This window comes from Poecilia formosa, unplaced genomic scaffold, assembly GCF_000485575.1.
Source record: "Poecilia formosa unplaced genomic scaffold, Poecilia_formosa-5.1.2 Scaffold281, whole genome shotgun sequence".
NCBI lineage: Eukaryota > Metazoa > Chordata > Actinopteri > Cyprinodontiformes > Poeciliidae > Poecilia > Poecilia formosa.
The window spans coordinates 328,088-340,830 of record NW_006800220.1 but is presented as its reverse complement, the minus strand read 5'-3'; the positions used below and the strand labels follow the sequence as shown (position 1 = coordinate 340,830).

Genomic DNA, 12,743 nt, shown 5'->3' with positions numbered 1-12,743 from the left:
CAGTAGAACAGAGAAAATCAAGAACTACTTCCTTTTTTTCTTCAAAATAAGAGTCCTGAATGTCGATACGGTCTCCTTCATATGCGGGTTTCATAAAGGCACCTTTACCTCAGCAGACAGCGTCACATGCTGGCAGCAGCTAATATTGCTTTGTGACAAATTGTACTGAAAAGTTTTAATATTGTGAGATCTGCTGTCACCAGATCTCATTACGCCGCTAATACACATGTGTGTGAATCAGGACCGAATATCAGCTGTAGCAGGGAGGGCTGCACTGAAACAGAGTCTCAGTGAACAAAAAGAAATTTTCCTCATGTCCTCATTAATCACCTGTTTTCAGTGTTTTGTCAATGCCTTGCACGCTGCGCTCTACTGGCATTTTCTAATGTTGACGATATCCCTGTAACCATCTCATTTAAACACTGGATTTGTACATTTCAGGTTTTCCCTTTGAGAAAGTTCAAACTTCTTGTTGTTTTGTCTGGTTTAGGACCAATTTTATCGGTGCCGATACTTACACATGAAGCCGATCTATCTAAAAACCAACCACAATCCTCTCCTGGTCATGTCAGTCACACCAACTGAGAGACTTTCTTTCTATTTTTAGCAACATTTCAGACAAGAAAAATTGGTGTCATCCAAAATCGGAATTGGTTGGTCAGGATTTTTAAAGATTGGCCTAAAGACTGCAGTCCAGGGGTTGTAAACGATTATTTTAGTAATCGAGTATTCTGTCGATTATTCTTATGATTAATCAAGTAATCAAATAAAAAATTTGATGAAGTAAAAATAGTAAATTCTACCATAACAGCAGCATTACTATCGGATATCAGCATCGGCCAAATTTCTCATAACTGTGCTTCCCTAACAGTTCCCTAACAATCCCCTGTAACACTAAAAGTTTTAAGTTAACCTGAACAAAATTATACAAAAATATGAAATAATATTCAAGTTAACAGTAAAGCAGCAGGCTCTCAAAGACACGTAAAAAATGTCTATAAACCAGTTTTTAGTTAATGTATTCAGTCAATTTAGTAGATGAACTTTCACTTTGCCAAAATGTTTGTAGCCTTTATGTCCATGTTAGCGACGGGATTTGGTTCCTTCATCGTGCATAAAAACACAAACAGCAGCTACGATCCGCCACGACGCGCTGCGCCACCCGTTTGTTGTGACCGGGATGGTGGTAAATTTATTTTTCAGATTCGTCCATAAAGCTGCAGTCACACTAACAATCAAATAACTAACAGCTGCCCGTTCAGTCCATCTGCTCCCCTGTGTAAACACACCTGTAGCGCTCTTCCCGCCGTTCAGGCGTCGCTCCAGTTAATTTCCTTATTGGTCCCCCGAAAAACAAAAACCTGGACATCATCATCAAACTTAAAAACTGGACGTTATGCTGCTATCACTTAGCAAGGACTCTTGGGTGGAAGTGAGAGCGCTGCGCATCATAAATAACGACCCGGCCGGAAAACGATGCGCTAAATAATAAAACATAAATTAACGAAGCTTCAAGGCAGGTAAATTTCCCCGAGGAATTTTAACAGTCAGGGAACTCAAATCATTCAGGCACGCCTAGTCTGAATAAAATATATAAAATAAGTTTCGCTTTCACATTAAAAACAAACTGTGGGGCTTTAAAGTGATTCTGTTTTTAAACTGAGTTTATGTTTTATGGATGCCGGTTTCCTTCCTATGAAAACCACATTACAGACTTTTGCAGTTTCCTGCAGCCTGAGCCTTAATTCCTGCTGTTTCATTAGAAAGATGAACGGCCTTCGGTGGAGCGAAGTGATTGAGAACCGTCTGTGATGAACCAGCAAACGTCCAGCCTGAAAGCCACAGAGAGTCCACACACTTCAGCTCGTCATTAAAGCGGATCAATGCAGCTTCGCTCAATTTATTTGCTTTATTGACTCCGGTGTCTGCTGAATGACTGAAGGATGAAGATGAAGATTAATCGGCTCTTAACGTATTGCTCCCAGATTTTCTCATCCAGAGACCAAAGTAAATCTGCTTTTATCTCCTCTGGTGGAAAGATGAAAACATATTTAACTCCACAAGAAATACAAGAAATTTTCTGCTTTTTTAGATACTTTATTAAAAAAGGATAAATTACATGCCTCTATCAACATTTAACACTTTTATCAAATTTTGATTGTTCTTTATTCATCTTAAATGACAATATATTTTGCCTAACAGTAAAATATTTCTAACATAATGAAGCAAAAACAGTCTGAAGTTACAGAGCTGTTTTCCTGCTTCACTCAAGCTAAAAATTATTTCTACTTTAGTTTTAACATTTACAAGTAAAAACTGGATTATCTCTGTCCAGAAGGCATAAATTTCCAACCAAATTTTCCCTGATTAAAGGAATAAATTTACAATATTAGAATTAAAATATTCTCTGGCATTATAAAGTTGGGAATTGGCATGAAATAATTTTTTTTCTGGTCTGGGATGAAGTTTTCTGGGTGTAGATTCGCCCTGCAAACGGGATCCAAAATACATTTTATGTCACAAATATCTGCCTTTATGATGTCAGCAAATTTCTACATTCACAATGTCAGCAAATATCAGTCTGAATTTGTGAATTTATGCCTTTAATCATGGAAAATTCTCATTTTTCTTTCAAATGTAAAAACTTTTTAACACCAGAAAATATAACAAGTCGGCTTTTTACTTGCAAATATGTGACATTTTTGTGTTTTTCTTTATTTGGTGGAAATGTTCTGTGGCTATTCATACAAAAAAAAAGACTTACAGGCACATTAATGCTTCGTATTTTCAAACCTTATCCTTTTCTATGTTTTTTCTACAAGATCATTTCAAAAATAATTATGTCTAATTTGATGTTTGAGATAAAAACTCTTTTTAGTTTTGTTACGATTTAGATTAATGCATCTTTTATTAATTTTGCTCCTTTAACATTTACAAAAACCCACTGCAAACATGTACTAATCTACTGAACCCCCTGATGTTTAATTTAAAGACTGATCGCCTGTTCAGTCTTACTGACTGAAATCTCTTTGAAAAAGCCGCAGTCTCCTTTTTCACCTTTTGTGTTTCGTTTTTAAGCGCCGCACAGCCGAGCGAGTCTCGTTCAGTCAGCAGCAGCTCTGAACCCAGGAGCGTTGCCGTCGGTTTGACTTGTTTGCTCCGCTTTTAGCGGTTTGAAAAAGATCGGCTTTTCAGTCCCCACAAAATCATTAGATTGTTTCAAATGCATCTACACATGAATCTGTAATTGAACTAATCAATTTGTTTTTTTAATTAACCAACAATAACTGAAATGTATCATGATGAGGATAAATCAAAAGTAGCAGATGTGATAAAAACCCATCATTAGTGGAAATAATCCTTAAAATGCCTCAGTTTCACTCATTTTGGACTAAAAATTTACTTTACGATTTTTACACATCTTCACCAGGTGATATGGCAGCAGATCCAGTTTTTGTGTCATGCTTGGAAAAACTGCAAATTTAACTAAAAAAAACAAAAGCAAATATAAAAAATAGGATTTTTTTTTCTTTCTCGCCATTAAAACAAAAATGTTAAAAAACTTTTCAGTTCAACAGGAAGTAAGCATTTAAAAAAAAAAACAAAAGAAAACGACAGTTTCTCAATAAAGCCAACCTGAACTGATATTAATCTTACTGAAAGTTAAAGCCAAAAGGTGTTTGTGAATCACTCTGGACTCGGCGGTTCTGCATACATCCAGCAGCGTTCTGCATTCAGAAACGTCTTTGAGTTATGGTCCATTCTTATTTTTTGTTTTTTCACAAAGCGTCCGGGTTGACGGATGGCTGGACGTTGGAGCCAGAGGGCTGCGTGTTCTACTTTTAGCCTTAAAATGGGTCACTAATACAAACCGCTGCGCTTGTCTGGATCTGGAGCGTGGGCCTGTGGATGTGGGAGAATGGCACATTTCCCCCGGGGGGCGCCGGCGAGACGGAGAACAGGAGCTTTTCTAGAGTTTTCTTCAAACTGACGAGATAGATTGTATGACATGTTTCTCTAACACTTTCTGTTAAAAAATTACAAATCCTGCAGTGTTTTTCCACACATTCTGACTAATTCTGCTCCTGTCTGTCATTCATAGTGAATCTCGTTTATTCTCTGCATATTTCCAGTTTGTGTGACACATAAACACGACACGTGGCTGTCCTCCAGAACATCGGTGGACATGAAACTGTTGATTCTTCCAACCTGATGGTAGAGATTGATGCTGGGAGGCAAAGGAAAACAAAAAACAAGGCTCTTCACTCCTCATCTCCGCTCTCTCCTCTTCTTTTCACCCCCTTTTTTGTAGTCAGTGTCGCTTAGCAACAGGTCCGTTGGATGAGTGAAACCCAAATTGTCAGAGCGGCCTGGGCCGACTGTTCAACCCTGTGTGCGTTATCATCACGCTGTGCCGGTGGGAGGCCAACAACTGTGTTTGTGCAAATGAAGAGAGTGCGGCTGGCTGTAAGTGTTTACAAGCGGAGTCTTAGTCGCTTCACCTCCAGGCAGCTTCAAGGAGTGTGTGTGTATGTGTGTGTGTGTGTGTGTGTGTGAGAGAGAGAGAGTGAGTGAGTGAGTGCGCTTCAGGCAGATACTTTTTTTCCCTCACACACGTCTGTATGGGTCGCCAAGGAGTGAGAAACTTGTCGGTTTCTGCTGTTATCAAAGTGTTTCCTGCCTACATGTGCACAGAAAGCTGAAAAGCAGGATTCATCTTCGGTGGGTCTAAATATTTCCAGCCCTGCGTTTCCCACCAGGTTGAAGTTTAATCGCTGATGTCTGGGCGTAGCTTCTGAGACCCGTGGATGTGCTGATCTCTGCTCTCGGTTTATCTAATTGATCCCCAGAGTTAGATAAACTTAAGCCTGCAATATAAACTGCAGAACACACAGAGAGACAGAGAGGAGGGAAAAGAATCGCTTCCCTCGCTGCCCACTTTTACAAAAAACTTAAGATAAATAAATAAATGGGAAACTTATGAAAACATATCTTCTTATGAAAAATAAAGACTGGATTTAAAAACCAGTGTTACATTTTTGTACTTTATTAATACAAGCACTTAAAAATAAAATCCAGCTGTTTTTTTTTAAATGTTTTTTGGTGTCTAGAAAACGAGTTGTTTCAAAAACGTCATTGTTGAGTCGTTGTGCCGTTACCTAGCAACCCCAGCGAAGATCCAGCACTTTTGGTCAGCTGGATTTACCTCTGTATGCACTTTACAATGGCTTTATGAAATGCTTACTGCAGTCTTGTTGGTTGTGCAGGAGGCTTCACTTTTGCTTGTCATAGATGTACTGTTGTATAATTGCTCATCTGTTTGCAGCCGTTTTCATGTGTGAGTGTTAAAGGTGAGTTGGGGGCGTGGCCAATAGCAGCTTATTTGGATTTAAAGAGACAGGACACCCTAAAACGGCTCATTAGGGCGGATTTATGATTTTGGACAAAAAAATGTAACAAACGTGTTTTGTGTATCCCATAGATCTAACCTCTTTCAGGAAGCGCAATATGTCACCTTTAGGGATGAGGTGGGTTTTTTTGGTCATATTTAAATTTGTGTATTTCGCTAAATTGTGGTGGAAACACTTTGCCTCACACCGGTTTGCATCCAGCAGCAACAAGCTTGATTTTAGGGAACACTGATATGTTTTCTTGATGTGAGTGTGTCAACAAATCTGGCATTCAGAGAAGAGAGACTGGAGGAAAGTCAGAAGAAGTTCTGTTTCCAGAGTCGAAGTGTGGGGACCTTCTGGCCTACACACCAAACGGGGTGTGTGAGGAGCACACCACACTGTTCAGATTTTTTTGAGTGAAATTTGACTTGTTGGTGGTCTATCACATAAAAGGCCATTGAAATAAAGGGAAGCCTGTGGTTGAATTGTGAGAAAGCGGTATTAAAACCTGTTATTGCCATATAAATGTAAAACAGGGCTGCAGCCATTAAAAGCTTTTCTGATCCGTTTTCTACATGAGATCATCAGGCATTTTGTCTTAAAGAGCCTCTGCTTACAGCCACATTAACAGCTCTGCTTCATTTCTACACTCATGTTATTTATTATGTATATTTCATAAGCCTTTTCCAGGATATTTAACATTCATAAAAAGTTAAATGCTTTTTTTATCCCGGATCTCTGCAGCTCCAAGTGAAATGTACACAGAAAAAATGTCTTCTGCATTTTTTCTTTGAAATAATTATTCAACACTGAATCGGTTGGCAGAGTAGTTAATCATGTTGAATATTTTTATCTTTCTTCTAAGATACAGATTAATTTCTAAAACCTAGTGTATGAATATTTATCACCAGTGTTCCTCCACAGTGTAGAATCGCACATTCTTGTTTCCCACTTCTTTCTTTCTCTTCTTACGTAACTTGTTTCTTGAAATGTTTTGTGCCGTCAGTATATTTTCCTTATAGAACCATCGCTTTCCAACTTCAGGTTTTTAGTTACAGTGAAGAGAAATAAATTAAAACCGTACATTTGTGTGCAAAACCCAACTAAATAAATGAATAAATTGCATTGTGTATGTGTTTTGTTGTAGCACTTTGCCAAGCTGTTCGCTTGATTGTTTCTATTGATTTCTGATGTGATGATGTTGGCTGCTATGACGGATCAATAGTTTTAGTCATCTGGATAACCTGGGTCTGATTAAGCAGAGCTGGAACTGATTGATCCCTGAAGATGCTCTTTGTCATTAATAGGAGTCCGTATGCATTGCTGTATATTTGTAGATATGTAACAATAAATTGTTCTTGATGATAAAATGTCCAGAAGTTATTTTGATAATTATATTGAAGTTTTGAGACCATTTTCAAGTAATATAGTGGTAATAATGTAATGATGATGCAGAACAAATTCTCAAAGATCAATGAACTTTAAATTTTAATGAACATTTAATGCTGGAGCTGGAAGACATTTTAAATATCCAAAATAAATAAATAAACAAAACAACAAATAAGATTATTTATGGAGTCTCTGTAAACAATATTAGGTGAGACCAAAGTGCCAGATTTTATCATCCAGTTTTTAGTAGAAAGAGAGAAAAGAGAAAATGATAAATCATACAAATGGAAATTATTGAGCTCATTTTAATTTATCATGCAATTAACTGAGTTATTATTTATTATTACAGGCCTAGTTGTATATTTAAAATGGTATCATATTCAGTTTTAATTTGCAGCTCTCTCTGTTACAGTAATTATATTCTTGTCAAAAATACCAGTAAACCAAACAGATTGATTCTTCATGTCTTATTTATGAAGGTCTTTGGAAAGGAAGCTGCAGCGACCCCTACTGGCGAAGTCGCGTACTCTCCCCAGCATCCCTCAGTCACCAACCGTCTCCAGGGTCCACCACTCGGACTTGATAGGTGGGAGTCCGCCCCGCAGGAAAAACCCTCCACCTGCCACCAGCCAATCCAAGGCCTGCACTCTGCCCCCTGCAGGTAAACAGCAGCATTTTCTCAAACTTTTTCAGTTTACCTCATTTAACAAACACTCACCCCTGCAATAACGCATCTTAATATATACAACCTGAAGGAAAAATATTAGTCTCTTAACTCGTTGTCTTTGGTCCTCTGAATGTGAAGAGTGACGATGTTTTGTAAATGTGACTGGCCACAACAAACTCATGAACATGTGGATTCAGAGCATTTTGAGTTATTTATGGATTTCAAACTTTCCAATGATATAAAACGCATGGAAATCAAAAAAGTTCTTGACTACCAGTGTGTGCACTAATAACATTTTAAGACTATTTGTAGTTTAGAATAGACTTGAGTTGCTTTGGGAAAAACAAACATTTTATTTCAGCCAGTAGATAGCCCAACATAAATAATTTTATTTCAGGTGTTAAGATGCAGTTAGTCAGTGAGCGTTGGTTATTTCAGTCTTTCTCAAACTGTGGTCCCCACACTACCGGAGGTCCCCGCACCACCGGAGGTCCCCGCACCACTGGAAGTCCATGGACTACTGCTGTGTGGACGACCATTTATTTGCCATGACTTGGGCTGAAAGTGCGACGCTAAAGCTAGCTTATCAAAGGATTGTGTTTAAAAAAAACAATTGATAGGTGGCTTAAAACCAGGTCACTCAAAAAAAAGATGAAGATACCGGTGGAAAGGAAACAACGGCAGGAATACTTATATAATCGGAGGAAGCTAAGTCAGACCTGCTGCGAGTTTTGTGTCGTACACAAGCAATTCAATTCTTTTGAGCAACTCTATGCCATGAGCAGTAGGACTCAAGTCTATCTTTTTGTTGTGCGTCTAAATTACAAATAGCCCTAAATGTTGTTAATGAACACAGCACCTCCTTGCCAAAACGTTTGGACAGCACTGACTCATGAAGTAATAGCATCTTGAACTTGGGGCTACATGGTGTTGTGCTAATCTTTAGCTGCTGGTACAAAACTGTAAAGTACATAAAAGCCCAAACTAAAGTCTTCAGATATGCCAAACATGACCCATTTCTTTCACCTTTCTGGCGTCTGCTGCTCTGATTCTCTGATATTTGTTTCACATGACAGAGCGCGCAGCATCCAGTTGTCTCAGAGGCAGCAGATGTGGTACACCCTCTATCTCGCTCTTTTTGATCTCTCGTCTCTCCCTCTCCTTCTTGCTTGTAAATCAAACGGCGTTCCCTTACCTGAGAGGGAAAACATGTCATGGAGAATCTTGAAGCTGAAGCCTCCTGACAGAGAGTGCTTTCATTTGAAAAGAAAAATCCATCCTTGTTAAGAAAACACTTACAGGTAATGTGAAAGGATTGCGTACAGCGGGGATTCATAAATAAAACAGATTATTGGAGAGAAAATAAATTTTTTCATTGTTATTTCTCAAGAAGACACATTCCTAACCCAAGAGTGAGAGACGTAATGAATGCTGTGGGAAGCGTCGGTGTTCTTTTTCAGTATTGACCTACATGCAGTGGGTTATGATGCTTTAGTATAAACGCATCTGAATCAAACGAATGGTTAATAACCTTTGCAAAAGTTGTTGATCAGCCTTTTGATTGTTGGAAGCAGAGATGCATCTGTAGTGCTGTCAGTTGATTAAAATCAGATTAATCATGATAAACAATAAGCTGTGGCGGAAACGCGTTTATTATGCACATGTAGGAATACGTCTAAAATCAGTGTTACATGTACCACATCCAACTCTAAACTGAGCAAAGTCAAAGTGGTGTTTTCTCAGGGAAAGTAAAGCTAAACGTTAGTTAACTGGAACGCTCCGACTTCCGAGTCTAAGTACAACACAGCAAAGAAAAAAGTACGAGTTGTGCGAGACCAGCTGAGGCATGCTAGTTGTTAGCCTCTCCACATTGTTTGACATATTTTCCTTCTCCGTCTCATATCTCGACTCTTTGTCGATCCTGACAGCAGCCATTTTGTTCATCATATATCTTTTTCTCGTACATTGGTTGAGAATGTCCCCATATTTTCTCTTTGTTGGTCTCGGCGCTCATGGCTCCACTATGGATTGTGTATGTGATTGTCTACCAAGATGGCGCAGATCACTTCCAGTTCAGACTTTTGGGAAATATGGAACATTAACACATTGTGAAAAATGGCAGTGGCAGAATCATGCTGTGGGGTGACTCTACTATCTAAAAAGACTTAGTGGTAATAAAGTATCAAAATCAAGCAGAGTGACACGAATGCATCTTATACTGACTTGGCTTCTGAACAGGAACATCACTTTGGCTAATTCTGGCGCATTTACAAAAATGTTAATCAATGTGCTTTATCCAAATAGGCTTAATTTAATTGAATTAGTCATGCAGACCCAACATAAGGTGGGATTACGTGCAGCATGTAGACAAAGAATTTTTAACTTCTCATTTTCTTGGCCTAAATTTGAATCAAAGTTGACATGACCTTGTTTAGAGATTAATTTCATTCCACACAGGTTTTGCTCAGACATGCCAAGGACAAGCAGAACTCCATTAACCTCACTGAGCTTTTCTGATGGCTTTTTTTCCCTCTATGTTCTAAAAATATCACAGCCAATATTTGATTCATTCCACAGCAATTTGGTAATTTTAATGCTTAATACTTGGTAAAAAAAAAAAAAAATGTAAGGAGAAATGATCTCTTTGCTTCTGTCTGGACCATCATGGCCTTCAGTTGGAACGACTTGATTATTTTATCAATAAACCCACTTTATTAGAGGAGCCTGAGCTCCATCCATCAATGCCCTAATCCAATAAATCCTTCCCGCCGCTGCGTTCTAACGATCCCAGACCGAACCGTCGCTGGATTCGGACCCAGGTTCTGCCATTTTATGAACATCCTAACCGCCTTTATCTCTCTTTTGTTTCCTCTTGTTCGTCTGTTGCTCCGATGCAAATATCAAATTAAAGAACCCGGTCTCACGTGGCTCCTTGTTGCCTAGCAACTACTGTCATCGACCATGATGCGACCTCGCTCTTTCCACCACTCTTTATCCCTGCAGGAGTGGGAAGACAACTTCTTTCTTTTTTTTCCTTCCCTCGCTGCTCCTCGGTTTAATAACCGAGCCGCACTTCATTCAGGGATTTAAGCCGCGGCTGATATTAGTGAGAGTAACTCACCAGCCTCTCTCTCTTCCTCACAGTGTAATCCAGCTGTGGAAGCCAGGTGTGTACTTGAACATGTTTTGCATTTGATCCAACTGGGAAAAAAAACAAAAAACATTTCTTTTTCTATTTTTCTTACAAAGACGTGTGATTACGATCAGTTTGATGTTTGACTGTCTTGCAATCTATTCTTACTTCCTTTTTAAATACAGCAAACAATTTGAGCCAGCTGTTCTGCAGTGTGTTACAGAGGTGGACACGAATTGTCACGCATCTGTTAATTGCTGGTGTTTTGGCTCTGCTAAAACTCAAAGTCTTAGCAAGTGTTTTTGGTCTAGTTTCTAGAGCAAGTATCTTAGTTGTGTCTTATTTCAAGTAACTTAAAAGTATCTTTGTAGCTGGATATAGAGGCTTGTTTTATGTAAATAATTCTTTAATATTGATGAAGAAGTTCTGGTTCCATTGTCAGATTATTTCACTAAGTTATAAGTTAATTTATCTGCCAAAGGAACTAGAACTTTTTCAATATTAAGGAATTATTTCCTTAAAACGATGGCTGTATATCTTGCTGAAAAGTTTCTTTTAAGTTTGTCTTTTTCCAAGTGTAGTAAGATATTTGCACTAGAAACTAGACCAGAAATACTTGGTGAAATGTTGTGTTTTTGCAGTGTGTGCAGCAGCAGAACTTCTGGATATAGCTAATTCAGCTAACATGGAAGAAACGGGTCCGTCTGGTTTTGTCTCTGCTTCTGCTACAAAATCCATTCAAGTTGCTTGGATTTGTTTCACATTTTTCAAACTACAAAGTCTGCTGATTTTTAGAACACGTAGTTGTGAAATAGGATAATCCTTATTGACATTACAGCAGTAGAGTTAGGTAGTGACTAGTTACATTTACTTGAGTAATTTTATTATGAGGTATCTCTACTGAGTAAAATTTCTGGATTCTCTACCCGCTCAATGAAAAACAAACATGTTTTATTAAAGTTTCACAACTGGAGTACAGTTTGGGTTTCTAGGTAACAGCACAGTCTGAGTCAACGATCAGGAAGTTTTTGAAAGGGCTTGTTTTCCAGACACCAAAAAACATTAGCTTATTGCCAAAAAACAAGGAGTGGTTTAGACCCAAATTGAATAACAAAAATGTGCAAAGTGTGAACTTTGCATAATAGGTTCCCTTTACTAAAATACACTGGAGTTTGTGGTAAAAATTTAGCTAGGCACCATTTCGTACATCTTAGCCTTAAACTGTTTATAAAGATGTTAAAAAAAAATAAAAATTACCACCATTTTCTTCAAAAGTTTTGGTTTTATATCTTAATTTCCTCCAGATTTTCAGGAAGCGTCGCCTCTCAGAGGAACCGTTTCTCCTACACATTAATTTCCATGTTTGTGCTGCTCAGCCTCCCTTCAGCTGCTCTCTCAGGACGCTTCACGCTGACAGCAGCGCAGGCAGCAGCCGCAGCATTTACTGCCATTTATGTCTACAGACAGAAGCTCTGCTGGCATCTGCATGTCAGCAGAGCTTCAGCAAATCAACGTCACTTAGCTGTGATAGACGAAAATACACCTTACTGCATGTTGTCGAATACTTTCTGAATTATACATGTACTACACAGATAAAAAACACCTTTAACTAACCAGAACAATACTAATACACACACCAACATGTCTGCAGATCATTGTTTTGTTTGGGTTTTCTCCAGGTTCTCCATTTCCTTGTTCTGTCCAAGCAGATGAACCCTGGGGGTAGGTCGTCATTCTAAATTGACTGTTCTGCTCCATAAACTGCCCCATACCGGGTCTCATGCACAGACATTAAGGAAAGTTTTAGACCCCTGCCTGTTAGCACTTCAGTATTCACAGATTCACCTCTTCATGGATTTTTCTGTACTTCAAATTATTTGTGAATTTAGCTATTTCCAGATTTTATATAGCATTTATGTAAAATATTGGAAAGAAAAAGCAGCCTACTGTAAAGCAGAAGTTTGAAATTTAGTACTATTTTTTCCAGAGTTGGGTAGTAACTTAGTTAGTTACATTTAGTTACATTTACTCAATTAGATTTGCTTTTGTGGAATTTTATCATGAGGTAGTTCTACTCTTACTTGAGTAAAATGTCTGGATTCTCTACTGAATGAAAAACAAACGTTTACCAGATACAGACCCACCTTCAGATTTTATTAAA

The 12,743-nt window shown here is 38.3% G+C and overlaps 1 protein-coding gene across 2 annotated transcripts in view; it reads left to right on the top strand.

The window, feature by feature from the left end:
- ankfn1b (ankyrin repeat and fibronectin type III domain containing 1b) overlaps nucleotides 1-12,743 on the top strand; it is a 185,559-nt gene that overhangs the window by 26,552 nt on the left and 146,264 nt on the right. For both annotated transcript variants that reach the window (XM_007571506.2, XM_016681439.1), the window contains one exon: nucleotides 7,262-7,443. In XM_007571506.2, coding sequence (XP_007571568.1) covers nucleotides 7,262-7,443 — 182 coding nt within the window. The remainder of the gene's footprint in view (nucleotides 1-7,261; nucleotides 7,444-12,743) is intronic.